Source organism: Agelaius phoeniceus, chromosome 5, assembly GCF_051311805.1.
Source record: "Agelaius phoeniceus isolate bAgePho1 chromosome 5, bAgePho1.hap1, whole genome shotgun sequence".
Lineage (NCBI taxonomy): Eukaryota > Metazoa > Chordata > Aves > Passeriformes > Icteridae > Agelaius > Agelaius phoeniceus.
The window spans coordinates 14,503,515-14,517,970 of record NC_135269.1 but is presented as its reverse complement, the minus strand read 5'-3'; the positions used below and the strand labels follow the sequence as shown (position 1 = coordinate 14,517,970).

At 43.4% G+C, this 14,456-nt stretch overlaps 1 protein-coding gene across 1 annotated transcript; it reads right to left on the bottom strand.

Annotated features, from left to right (window-relative positions):
* Window positions 1–4,206: 4,206 nt before the first annotated feature.
* Window positions 4,207–14,147, bottom strand: TIGAR (TP53 induced glycolysis regulatory phosphatase). The gene is made up of 6 exons (XM_054631262.2): window positions 13,983–14,147; window positions 12,609–12,646; window positions 10,632–10,753; window positions 7,954–8,031; window positions 6,879–6,989; window positions 4,207–6,434 (listed from the first exon to the last, which is right to left on the bottom strand). Exons 1-6 carry the CDS (start codon window positions 14,012–14,014, stop codon window positions 5,976–5,978), a joined length of 840 nt encoding a protein of 279 aa, XP_054487237.1. The 5' UTR covers window positions 14,015–14,147; the 3' UTR covers window positions 4,207–5,975.
* Between the last annotated feature and the right edge of the window lie 309 nt (window positions 14,148–14,456).

The following is a 14,456-nucleotide window of genomic DNA, read 5'->3' as shown; positions in this document are numbered from 1 at the left end:
ACTTTGAAAAAGCTATTCTTGATGAACTCTGCAGAAGTCAGGTGCAAGGCACTGATGAGCAGCACAAAACCCAGTGTGGCAGAGATTTGAGGGTTTTATTTTGCAGGGATTTTTTGCATGTCAAAACACAGATTCTTCTGCTCTGTTTATTTAAAGTATTTATCAGCCTGAGAACAATTTGAAGTGATACACTGCTCCTCAGTGTGCTCATAGCAACATACAAAAAAAATTAGGTTGGATGCTGTTCTTTTTTTTCTTTCTCATGAAGTAGTTCACTGAAGCCACTGGAGTTACATCAGTGAAACAAAATCAAAATAAGAACCCCCTGGGCTTCTTGATTTAATTTTTTTTGGATTTAGCACAGCAGCAGGACTGCTGACAGCTTTTAAAATAATCTCTTTTTCCCCCCATATTTGTATATGTACACAATATCTCTTTATCTACCACATCCAACTCATTATGTTGGAAAAGTCATAGGTCCCCTGATTCTGCTCTTAGAATAGTTTTCCTAGATGGAGAGATTCCTAATTAGTATAAATACTTAAGAGCACAGGAAAACCAAATGATCAGGATTAGTCCAAGAGTTGCATCTCCTGGAATTTGTTTTTCTAAACTTACTGTGGTTTTGAATTAATTTCTAAAGGAAAAGAGTGATTCTAAGGAATTAAGGGAATTGCAGGCAGGCAGGCAGACAGTTGTGCTTTTTCTTGCTTATTCAAAATACAGCAAGGCTTTTTAACTTGCTGTCTATACAGTGGAGAGGTGGGATTTTATTTATGTTCTATTTTGATCTTTTTACTTGATTCCTATACCATTATTCTTGGCTTTTGCTCCTTGAGAGCTCTGGACTTCAAGTATACCAGCAAAGTTTGCATTTTGCATTAATTGTTGGAAGCTCCTCTCTAGGACTGAGGCAACTCGCCTACAACAACTGGAACCATTAAAAGCTCTGTCCACATTAAATTTTGATGGGAAATATTGGTGGGGTTAAATCTATAGATCATCTCTAAATTCCTACACTAGAACAGAGTAAGAAGGCTTGCTCACTCTATCAGTAGCCAGAGGGAAAGTAAGCTAAGACTGAATACAGGGTGGATTTTCCATCAAAAAACCATAAATGTAACTATAGGCAACTGCATCAAAACTTAAAAGAATTTATTCTTCAATGGAGATGCTGGCAATCACCAGCTAATAAGAAAACATGACTTATTTATGTCACAGTATTTATTTATTTATTTGAGTGGGTCTTAAATCCTGCAGAATATTTATAAGTATTTATAATAATGTATTATAGAGACTATTTCCTTTCTAAAAAGTACCAATAAACTTTTCCATTATCTCCAAATGGTGGATTCTGCATTGTCTGTTCAAGCTCCTCCTTCCAAAAGTACTTGAGTGAACAAATAAATGGTAGCAGCAGTGTCTGAAAATTTTTGTGTGCTGCTGTCCCCTGTGACTTCCAGCTTCACAGGTTTCAGCTTCCTAAATGTTTCATGCACCCCAAATATAAAAGTTCTGTGAAAGATGATGAGAAAAACAGTGTCTTAGTAGGTCTAGACTGACCATGAAGGGATTTTAACTTCAATTGGGAAATGTCTTGTACAAGCAATGGGAAACCACAGGTCTGTCAGTTCAGTCCTGCTGGGAATTATTTGTGATCCTGGCTCAAAGATCTTGGGCTAAAAGATATTTGACAAATTAAAAGCCTCTGCAGGGAGGGCTCCGAGCAGGGCCCAGGCTCTGCTCCAGGGGCCCAGCAATGGCACCAGAGGAACGGGCAGGGACTGAGCCCAGGAGGTTCCACCTGAGCAGGAGGCAGAACTTTGGTCCTGGGCAGTGACTGAGCCCTGAACAGATTGAACAGAGAGGGTGTGGAGTCTCCTCACTGGGGATATTCCAGAACCATCTGGACACAATCCTGTGCCCTGTGCTCTGGGATGGCCCTGCTGGAGCAGGGAGGTGGCACCACATGAGCCACTCTCAGGGTCCAGCCTGAGCCATTCTGTGAAGACTCAAGCAGTTTTAAGATTGGAAGTTCATAATTTCCTCCTCTGCATGCTATTCTGCCCCACATAGTTATTGATGATGCCTTCTCACTAATATTTCATATTCCTGTGTTTTTATTCAAAGTAATTACAAAAAAAATTGCCCCCTAAGGGCCCTAAATAGCAGCTTTACTCCAGCTCAGTGCTTGACCTTGGACATTACTACTTCTATGCCCACTAATTCCTTGCATACCTTCTTCACCATGTTTTTTCTCCTGAGCAACATTTATCTTTACCAGCTGAGCTGATGGTTTCCATTGTGGCATTAAGCCTTCAATTAAGATTCACCTAGATCATATTTAATTTGTCCCTTGCCTATACATTAGTTACTTCATCAAAGAACTACACATTTAGTAGGGTGTGAACTACTTATGGTAAAAACTCACTTAATTAGATTCCAGGTTTCATTTACCTCTCATGTCTGTAATTACTTTCTCCTTCAAAATTTGTTGCATTAACCATTATTTAAATTTCTTTGGAGAACTAGAATTTGTGTGATTCTTGGGACTGTCCCATGTAGGGCCAGGAGCTGGACTCAGTGATTCTTGTGGGTGCCTTCCAACTCAGGATATTTCACAATTCTAAAACTAATTTTGTGATTCCTGCTCTCTGAAATCAAACCTCCTTTTTTCACCTCAGCTTTTAAATTCAGTAAATTCACTTTTCAGTGGCCAGCTGTTCCAAAACACATTCAGGACTTATTACAGTCAAGTGTGCTGTACCACCCTGCTCCCATTCAGCTCTGGCTGGATGACCCAACTGGGCACCAGAAGGAAAGAGTTCTGCCTGGAGCATTCCTTTGGTGACCAGTACCAGCCTGCTCAAGATTCCTGCGTTTTATCCCAGCATTCTCCTGTGCCTTATGCTCAGTGCCCTCAGAGCCCCCCTGCCAGGCTCTGGCACTCGGGTAAGTGATGCACTGCCACACGAGGTCCCTGCACCCCAGGAACCCCAGAGCTGTTTGCAGGTGACAGCAGAGCTGTCTGTCACATGAGACCCTCCTGAATGGCACTGGAGTCACCACACACACACAGATGCCCCACAGTGGCTCTGCCATATCCGTGGATACCAGAGAAGCAGCTCACAGATCACTGTGAAGTTCATTTGTGCCACGCAGCTGCCATTTGCCTGGGATTTCCAAGATCCAAAAACCTCCAACTCATGGCCAAAGCCCTCAAAAGCAGGAGACATCTGGGTGAAATCTGATATATTTTAAGTCTAGGCATATGGGTTGTGGATCTGAGGCAGCCAAAAGCTTGGGTATAGAATGCATCTATTTAAATTATGTTCTAAATTTTTTTTAAAAGGAATAAACCTCCTCCTTTTGCAAAGGCAGGACTATGTCTGCACAACAGTCTTCAACAGAGAACTGTGGGAATAGAGAAAGTATCTTTGCTTTAGAGGAAGGAAACTGTGGTACTACCAGAGCCCTCTGCCTGATAGCTGCTCAAGGAGAGGCAGACCTGTGAGGAGATGGAGCCAGCATCCATTGCCACTACTGAGTAGTCCCTCAAATATTGATGTTCTGTTACTATTCCTAACAGACCCATCTATTGCTGCAGCTCTCCTTTCCCATGATCCCAATAAACTGTACAGATTTACTGTACACATGCACAAGAGTCACTTGACCAAAAAAAAGATTTAGTCTCAGTGTTGATGTAAAAACTTAAAAAGAGCAGTACTATACACAGACCTAAAGAAAACAGCTTTTAGAATTAGCTTCAGAAGCTTCCAAAACGAGTGACTTTTTAATGCAGAGAGAACCTGACATGTGACATAACAAAGGAGAAATAACAGATACAACTATTTTAAGGCAGGCTATAAGGCTTCCTAGGCTGGCATCCTGTCTCCAGTAAAGTCAACAGCAGATACTGAGGGGAAAAGCACATCTGGGCAACTGTTAACACTCTTGATTGCTTGTACTCCCTTTGCCACTGGCAGATGTGTTTGCAGCATTTTAGTGTGTTTTACAAAGTCTGATTGCAGAGATTCTGATGCATTTTCACTGAAAAATGTGACTTCATTAAGACAGGAGCTGTTCAGAAAACCTGAGTGGTTTCACCCTTTGGTATTTTTCCTTGTTAGACACCACAGTACCATCTACTTGCCAGAGGAAAGAATTTGGTAACAGCAAGTTAGAGAAAACAATCACACAGGTTCCTTAGGCTGGATTTAAATTTTAATGACCTATAAATACAAAAAAAGAAGGTAAAGCTTATTATAGAGGAAGAGTCAAAAATCCCTCTGGGAATAGTGTGACCCAAGCAGCAGCAAAGCACTTAACAAAGTAGATGTTCTCCTAAGTTATGGGATCATCAACAAGAACGAAATATTAATTACCTGCTTGAGAGCAGGCAAGAAAGATAAAGAAACCTTTTAAAGTGAGAAGCACCCCAATCACGAGTGTGTTTTGAAATATTTGATGAAATGACAAACTTAGGGAGAAAAATGTGTCACATCTCCACTCATCCTCTCATATTTTCAACTCTATTAAGAATAGATGATTGGTTCCAAAAAGAATTGATGGAATGACTGGCAAAATTCAGGATGTGGCAGTTCCAGGGGAGTTTCAGCAGTTTAAAGCACTGACAGGAGAATTCTGTGCTGTGTAAGTGGCATGCCTGAAATAAACTGGCACTACCAGGGACAGGCAAATTCAGAATGAACTCCTGCCCCATACTCCTACCATTAACTCTGTTAGAAATCATAATTAAAGCTTTGCTATCTTCGTTGGCTGTGACCATCAATTTAGTACTGAGAAGCCTTCCAGGAAGATGCATTTCACAAAGAGCTTGAGGCATCCATGCAGAAGTCATATTCCCATTTTAGCCACGAAGGAAAAAAAGTTATGTGATCTGAGCAAAGCTTCACAGGGCAATATTAAGAAAGATTTTTACCTCAAAAGAAATACAGATGAAATGGGAGTTCTATTCAAGAGTCTTTAATTTTTTTTTTAACAGGCCAAAAATATGCAAATGAAGAAAAAATACGTGAATCTTATAAATAACATAAACCAGATAAGCTCACACTGTAATACCACAAACACCCCAGTGGGGAAAGAATGCAGTATTCACACCAACAGTCACCAAACAATCAAACTTGCCTCATTCTAGGCAAAAATATTCATAGATCAAGTGCATGACTGCAGCTAACAGAAGGATTCCAGTCAAATACAACTCACCCCAGAGAGAAAGTCCCTTTTCCAGAAAAGAGACCACTACTATGTGCACACAAGGTTCCTCATCCTGATCACAGCTAAAAATAAATACTCTGTGTTTGTGTACAGTGCTCTTCAACAGAGATCTCGACAACCTGAACAATTTCTTAGGAAAATACTCCTGGCGAGGTAGGTTTATCATCATTCCCACATTACAAACGGAAAGGAGACTTGCCCAGAGTCTCACAGATATTCAGTGTCAGAGTCACATCCCTTGGCTCTGCACCAAGTCTGTCCCACTGGGCAATGCTCCTTCCTGGGTTCTACTATTGCATTCAAAAATTTATTTTAAGACAACATGTACGTTTCATATTACAATATAGCATTTTGTAATAAAACAAGAATACAGTATAGCTCAGCTTTGAGGTACCACTCCTCTCTTCTCCCCAACCCTTTCACTTGGAGGTAACCAAAATAATTATGGAGTAATGCAAAGGAGTTGTTTGAAATATGTGCGGTAGGAGCAGATATGCAAGTGACTGCAAATATTATGCTTCTGAGAACAGAGAATATTTGTTTTATTTTGCTACTGCCAACTTATTCTGGGCACTAGGACCATGCAAATTGTAGTTTTTAGGATGACAAGCAGTTGCATGTCTCCCTTTTTGCAGTTTAATGTCAGCAATTCCAGTCAATCCCAGTAATTACTACAGATACTTTTCCCTAGTTTAGCAAAATTGTGATCTAATCCCACTTTCCCCCCACAGAGACTCTTAAAACACTTTTGAAGCTACACATTCAGCTCCCACATCCACTAAGTGAGAGTCTTGGTTAAGACAGACACACGTGATATTGGGCTTCAACAAATTCCCGTTTTCAAGTTTTATAATGAAATGACTGACTCCGGTATTGGGACTGACAGAAGACAGCTGGGACTTGGTTAAATTTGCTGGTAAGGTACAGTTGAGATCTGAAACCATATAGCCAATCCAGTTCCTCATGTAGGCTCCATGACTCACCACCAAAATATTGGCATCTAATACCGTGGAAGATCCGTTGCCCGCAGAGCTGGGCTCCGCCTCACTGCAGTGGTTTGTCCAAGGGAAAACAAACTGTTCTCCAGATGTTCCTGAGCTCCTGCCTGGGGCACTGGGCTTGCCTTGCTCCTTCTGCTCCAACTCAACAGCCAGCTGGCAGAGGAATTCAAAAAAATCCCTCGCACGCTCTCTCACCTGCAGGGAAAGGCCGGAAGGGAATGTTGTGAAGAACGAAGAGATTGTTGTGAAGCAAGCACAGATTTGGCCTTTCAGAAATCAGACACAAAACTACTTCAGCTACAAGACAAAGATTTCTCCCAGACAAGGCTCAGAAGCCAGTGTAAGTTACTGACTGCTGTGCAAACTCCTCTGCCCTCCAGAGAACAATTGCTATCATCCTCCTGTGAGCCAGAGCTTCATGAGGAGTCAGTTTCAAAATCAGTATTTTAGTTATAAAGAGATTCCCCACATGGTAGCCACTGTTATCAGACCAAGCAGTATTTTTTAGCTTAGATGATATCTCTGGTTGGGCTGAGCTCTCAGTGGGAAGCTCCCAATAGCTGCAATTGCACTGCTAAAAAAGCCTAGAAAGCAGGGCATAAATAGATAAATAAATAAATAAATAAATAAATACCATACTTCATCCAGTGTTTCTCCTCCAGAAGGTGTGAATGAAGGACATTGCTCTCCAGCATCCTTTGCCATAGCCTTGAGGTCAGCCAAAGGCCTTCCTTCTGCAACACCGTATTTCTGTAAGGGAAAAACGGGGTTTGGCAGGATGTGTCAGGTCTCCTGTACCCCTTCCAGAGGCTGCAAACAGCTCTTCCCTTTGTGAAGCTTCAGCTTTGTTTTCTTGGATTCCCAAGGCATAGCTACCTTTTACATTTTATCCCAAATTTGGGTGAGGAAATATCTTTATAGGTACCCATTTAAACAGCAAATATATATATATATAAATATATAGATATAGATATATATGCTCAGTAGACAAATACACCAAGAGCAGCATCTCATTTAAAGCATGGACATTCAAAACATGACCCTCAGCCTGATCTTTGTGTGGAGATTTTTTTCTTCCACTGACACTCATCCCCAGCATACAAAATTCAAGTGTCTTTGTGACTGAGGTCACAGTGCAAATGCTTCTGTACGAAGCCCTGCACATGAGGATAAACTCCATTTTCCTTTTGCTTGCAAAAAGGCTACAGAGAATTATTTTTCACATGTTAGAAACCAGTATTTTCTCTGAAGACCTGTGAAGTCTTCACAACAGAGGATGGATCCATCTTCAATTCAGAATTTTTGAAAAAGACATTAAAAAAAGGAAACAAACCCACACAAGTACCCTCACAATTAAAAGTAAATAATAAGGCCTTGCTGATTTCAAGTGAAGAACTGGAATGTCTCAGAGAAAAAAAATTCAAACAGGAAATGCTACAATCACTTTCTGCTCCTTAAACACTAAACCTTATCTTATTGAAACCATTAAAGCATCATAGTTACAACATTCATCATTTAGTTTTGGCTCTGCTTCACCCTTCTGCAAACAATTTATTGTCCCTGATGTGAATTGTTCAGTTTCCAGTGATTAAAAACACATCAAATAGTGCTCTCCACTGCTAAATCTACCATTCAATAAGCCAAGATACCCATCAGCAAGAAACTACATTTTCAAATAGTTCAATATTTGATAACAAATTCTTTTGGCACTTACTCTCTCTCGCAGTCTTGCATCGTACTTGATTTCCAAATCTTTGCAAAACCTGTTTTTCCCTAGAATGGCAGCAGCAGTCTAAAAAGTGAATATACAGTCACATCAACTGGACAGAACATAGACACACCACCTTACACCACCACAGCCAAGGTGAATCCCATCAGCAGCATCCAACAACCCAAATCAACAAAACAGAAAGTTTTTTCAGCTACCAGTCTGGCAGAATTGGATAGATGGCCCAGGCCAGGCCATAAAAATAGAAAAGCTGCAATCTTCTGGCAGTTCCTTCCCAATTCAAAGTCCAGAACAGCTGAAGAAACAGCACCCATGAGAGGTGGCCAGCAGGGTTTACTGGGATAAGAGCCACATCTTCTGTTGAATACAACACAGAGCAGTCATGTGGACATTCTTTACACGGACTACATGGGCCAGACTCACAGCTGTGTTCCCTGAAACTGCTCAGTTAATCCAACTGAAAAAACATCTGACACTGTCTGGCTGCCACAGCCAGTCCTTAGGGCTGGAAGGGACCTCTGGAGATCACCCTGCCCAGGCAGGGTCACCTGGAGCAGGTGACACAGGAGCATGTCCAGGTGGGATTGGAATGTCTCCAAAGCGGGAGACTCCAGGCCCTCCCTGGGCAGGCTGTTCCAGGGCTCTGCCACCCTCGATTTACAGAAATTCTTCCTCATGTTGGAAGGTGGAACTTTTTGTGTTTTGGTTTGTGTCCATTGCTCCTCATCCTGTCATTGGACACCACTGGAAAGAGCCTGGCACCATCCTCTGACACTCCTTGGAGATATTTCTATGCATTAATGAGATCCCATCTTCTCCAGACTAACCAGGCCCAGCTCCCTCAGTCTCCCCTCATAAAAGAGATGCTCCAGACCCCTCATCATCTCTGTGGCCTCCACTGGGTCCTCTCCTTGTCTTTCTTGGGAACCAGAGGACTGCTGCTCCTGGTTCTTACATGCACCCAAGTGGGAAGGCTGCACTGGCTTCACAGGCAGTTTGAGCTGTGCAAACATCCACACCCAATCAATCTGACATTTAAAGAACTCATTTTGAAAATGCTCCTTGGATTCTGGCACAAATAAGCAGCCTTGTTGTACTACTGGCACATTTAACATATTGCTTAGGACAAACTTGGTCTTGGAACTTTAACCTTCTTTCAAAGAATAAGGCAGAAATAAAGAAAGGGTTGAATCCACTTCCTTGTGCATATGCATAGCACAGTTATTTGTATGATTATATGCAGGAATTTCCTCTTTTGCAACAGAACTTGTACATTCCTCCCATACTCGAGCTGTGAAGTGACAGTGTAGTAACAGGCCCTTCACAGAATTGCAGCTGCCAAGGAAGCTGCACATGGACCACATGGAAACCTCAGCTTTACACATCTTAGGGAAAGCTTTTCCAACATCTGGACAGCTTGTCAAACAAATGGCAAAATACATTTCCTGTATGCAAAAGAAAATTCAGGTCTTTCACATTAGGAGAGTGCAATTCTGAAAGGGCTCTTCTTGGAAAAGGCTGTCTCTAATAAAAGAAAAAATATCCCAAACCAATTCCCATAAAGCAGGCACACAGCACAGCTTTATGAAAGTTAGAAAGCACTCTTAATGTTTTAAAATATCATCACTGCCATTCACATACATAAAGGAAGTGACTCAGGCAGCTATTCTGCATATTTAAAATATCCAACTATTGCACTCTCCCCTCCTTGTCTCTTGTTTTCTGCTTAAGTTGTGCTGCTACAGGAGTTTCTGGAATTGTGCTGCAAAATTGATGAGCAATGTTGATGGTGTATGTTTTGAGGGGAAAAAAAGGAGATTTATACTACATTTGGTTGATCTGGTTTACAACACAGCTTCACCGACTTCTAGCAGGACAACACAGCAAAAAGCAAGCAAACAAGAATGGCTTAGGAGTTTCAACCCCCTACAGGTCTCTTGAAAACACAGAATCAGTAACAGAAGAGAGAATTAAAGATAGGGCCTCCACAGGAGACATGACCTTCCTATAACAGCCAACCTCTAACTTTAAAAGTTTTGGTTCCCTAATTTTGAGTATTTCATAATTCACACACAAGGTCACATATAATCCCATGTAGTAACTTTTCCTCTTTATTTAATCTGTATTGTATATTTACTGCATCAAGGCAAGAGGTGTAAGATGCCTGACAAAATCCAACATCTCTGCCCATTTAATGATCCTTGTACTGATTTCACAGCAAAACTCGACCTTGCCTGCATTGGTCTGCACTCCTCAAAAGAACACAGCACACAGCCACAGTGCCTGGGACACCACAACAATGTCACAGCCAGTCTGGTTTGCTTCTTAGAGAAAAACTCAGTTCTGTCTGTGATGATGGGGACCACCAAGTCCCCATTACTCCTTTAGCAAGCACAATGTCCATATAAAATAACAGCAAATCATGGAACCATGGACTGGTTTGTGTTGGAAGGGACCTTTCAGATCACCCAGTTCCAACCCCCAGCGACAGGCAGGAACACCTTCCACTATCCCAGGCTGCTCAGAGCCCCACCCAACCTGGCCTTGGACACTTCCAGGGATCCAGAGGCAGCTTTTAGCTCTGTCACTGCAATATTTTTGCATCACCAACAGCAAAAAAACACTAGACTTGGGAGCCAGCTGTTGCCTCAAGAAGCACTTACCTGCTTTGCTCGAAGGAGGTCACTTGAAAAGACGTGGGTAAACTTCACATTACTGAGAAATAAACCAGCAGCATCTGCTTGCCTGAAACCAGTTGCAGAGAGTGGCTCATCCACTCCTTGACCTACAAAACAAAAACCCCACAGCATTAAAACATGCAAATTTTAGACTATTTAGCAGCTGACTAGGCATGTCAGCAATAAAGAAACTGCTCAGTCATAAGAAAATATTTCTTCTTTAGCAAAGCCAATCATTAGGAAAAGTCACTGCTCTTCTGGTGTTCCCTAAATTCAGTCACACATATTTAATGATAAAAAAGAGTAAAGTCTAGGAAGACAGAAGGATCATTATCAATGATAATTACATTAATCTATACCTTTGACAAATTTAAACATAAGACAGAGACCTACATTTAATATATGTGACCATTTTTAGAAGGGTCACTAGTTCCTGCAAGAGGTATCTCACAGCTGAAACTCCATAAACAGATTTGTTAAATGAAAATAAGACCACAATACTGCTGAGAGAATGAGATGCAAACACAATCCATTGTGGTCTCTTTCTCTCCATCTCACATGCTGACAGTAATGCTCACACAAGCTGGAGCAAACCCAGCTGCAAAGCAGCAAACCTCCCAAAAATTGTTTCCAGCCAGGAAGTCTGTGAGAATAACTGGTCACAGAGCTCTAGGAGAGTGCTGAGAGAAGCAGCACTTTGGAAATCCAGCCTGCGTTGGACAGCTGTGCTCCTGCCACAGCTCAGAGTCTGCAGGAGAACCCAGAACTGTGGTGGAGGGACAAACGTGTAACAGATTGCTACATCCACACCTTTTACCCATTCTAGGTCTGCAGGAATCCAGAGCAGACAGAGTGAAATTCCCATCAGATTCAGAACAAAGAAAACAAACTACTTTCACCCAAAAAATGCACAATCCAACAGCAAAAAACAGGACACCAGAAGTCCAGAACCTGAGTTCTGAGCACCTCATCTGTAATTCAGACATGTGAGACGTCTGACCCCAGTGTGCTGCTGAAGGCTTACACCTCTCTATTCAGAAGAGGCTTGCTCAAAAACAGAAGCTATGTTCTCTCCACACTGGAGAGGAGCCCTATACACATCATCTGACCCAAGGAGCTAGGAAATCAAAAGACATCATCAACATTTTTAAGCAAGTAAAGCAGGGGAATATTCTTTACTCATTTTATTATGAGCACAAATCCATGTTGCAAGAATTGTAAATGGCAATGCCAGAGGGAGGAAAATCTGGAAGCACAATTCTCCTTCACAACATGAAGTATTTAGAAAGCTCATTTATTCAGAGTACAACCCCAACCATGATTTTCCTACAGCAGACATCCAGGCAGCTCAGTGTGCTCAGTTCTGGGTGTACAAGCCAGCAGCCACAAAGGTGAAATCCAGTTTTAAATGTGTCTAATCAAGACTGCCTTCCTAGAAAGAGCTGGGATTGAACAATTCAAGCATTTAAACAACCTTTACATTTTATTCTCCCTTGCCCTACTGCAGGTTTTTACTGCAAGTAACATATTCCTTTCTTGAGGGAACAGCTCCCTTCACATGAGGATCTTTACCCATCCTTCTGCAGCTCCTTTTCCCAGAAGCCCTTTTCCCAAACTTCCTATTACTGGGATTTAACACAGTGCTATGGAGTCCTTAGTAAAAGGTGCTGCTACCATTTTATTTGATCACATGCAACATGCAACATATTTTTTCTCTGTGTAGAAAAAGGAACTCTTCTAATACTCCTGTTAAAACACAATGTGCATCAGCACCTGTTGATATTCTGTGGAGGGTGACTTAAAATCTTCTGTAATATTATGAAAGCCATGTCCTGGCTTACACATAAAGTCTCTAAAGGTTTACAGTATTTTTGATATGATTAATGATATTTGAGCAGTTGGTGACAGGATTCCACCATGATTCTCCATCTCTAACCAGGTAACAGAATAACTCTTACTAACCTTGCAGTATCTTGTCTTTGTTGTATCTGGTTTCTCCACTGAAAGAGAATGTAAACAACAACAACAAAAAATTAACTTTTCATAATTTAAGTGGATTTTCAAAAACATTGTTGTATTAAATACCAACAAGAAACAGCAGCACCTGAATGTAAAAAAAATGAGCCACAATGCAGCACAAACCATTTTCAAAACAATGCACATGAAGATTTTATAACAATAAAAAAATTTTTCAAATCAATTCCAATCATGCTCTCAGCTTTTAATGAGACAAAGCCATCTGGAATAAAAGGAAGAGAAGTGATTTCTTAAATTTATCAGAAATGCAGCACAATTTATCGCTAACAAATACACCTCCATGCTGGAGAGAACAAAGCTGCAGGAAGACTCTGGAGCCTTCTTTTGACAAGCATGTGCTGCAGCTGGTTCTCTGAACTTTGGAGGGAAGCAGTTCCAGAGATTATCAAGGGTAGCAGCAGAGCTGCACACCTGGAAGAAAGAGAGCCTAGGAAGCCAAAGCAGAAGAGATCATAGACTCATGGAATGAACTGGGTTGGAAAACACGTTAAAGATCATCCAGTTCCAGCCCCCTACCATGGGCAGGGACACCTGCCACTATCCCAGGTTGCTCAGAGCCCCAGCCAGGCTGGCCTTGGACACTGCCAGGGATGGGGCAGCCACAGCTTCTCTGGGCACCCTGTGCCAGGGCCTCAACACCCTCACAGGGAACTTTTTCTACCTGACAGCCAATCTAAGCCTCCCTCTGTCAGTGTGAAGCCATTGCCCCTTGTCCTGTCACTCCGGGCCCCTCGTCACGTGTCTCTCTCCATCTTTGAGGTCACCCCAAAGCCTTCTCTTCTCCAGGCTGAACAATCCCAATTCCCTCAGCCTTTCCTCCCAGCAGAGCTGCTCCAGCCCTCTGATCCCCTTGGTGTCCCTGCTCTGGCCTGGCTCCTTGTGCTCCCTGTGCTTCCTGTGCTGGGCCCAGGGCTGGATGCAGCCCTGCAGGGGGGGCTCAGCAGAGAGGGGCAGAGGGGCAGAATCCCCCCTGCCCTGCTGCCTCCGGGGCTTATAGTAAAGGAGAAAAAAAGCTCAGCCTTCCTACAAATTAAAGAGTTTTCTCCTGACAGCTGCAGGGAGCTGGAGCTACTTGGTTCAGTCAGGTACAAACCTCTGCCAACAGACCGGGAGAAAAAGTCACCTTAGGAACTCCACCCGAGTCACAACCACTCTAACGTTTCACGGGAAAAAGGTTCACACCACCCTTGCTCCGCCTGAGAGCTTTTGCTCAGCTCCCCCCTCCCGCTGCCCGTGACCGAGGAGGGGACGCGGCCGCCGGGGCACGGCCAGCGCCGGGGGTGCGCGGGCGGTACTCACTGCCGCACGACCGTCAGCCCGAACCGAACCATGGCGCCCGGCAGCGCAGGGGAGCCCAGGTGAGCACAGATGTGCCCAGATGTGCGCAGGTGGAGCCCAGGTGAGCGCACGTCCCACCGCCCGCACTGCGGCGCCGCGCGCCGCGCCGTGACATCATGCCCCCGCCCCGCGTGCCGCTCTGACGTCACCGGAGGCGGCTCCCGGCAGAAAAGGAGGATCCGGGAAGGGTTTATGGATCCGTGATGGTCGGGGCCGGCTGGCACTGCTCCCACGCTACAAGCGACGGGACGAGAGGGAACGGCCTCACGGGAGGCTCGGGTTGGGAGTCGGGAAGAAAGCCTTCTCCCAGAGGGATAAGCAGCATCAGACAGGCTGCGGGGCAGCCACCGCCCCGGTGGCGTTTGAGCGCCCCTGGATGTGGCGCCTGCGGACAGGGTCAGTGGCGGGCGTGGCAGGGCGAGGTTTACACCTGGA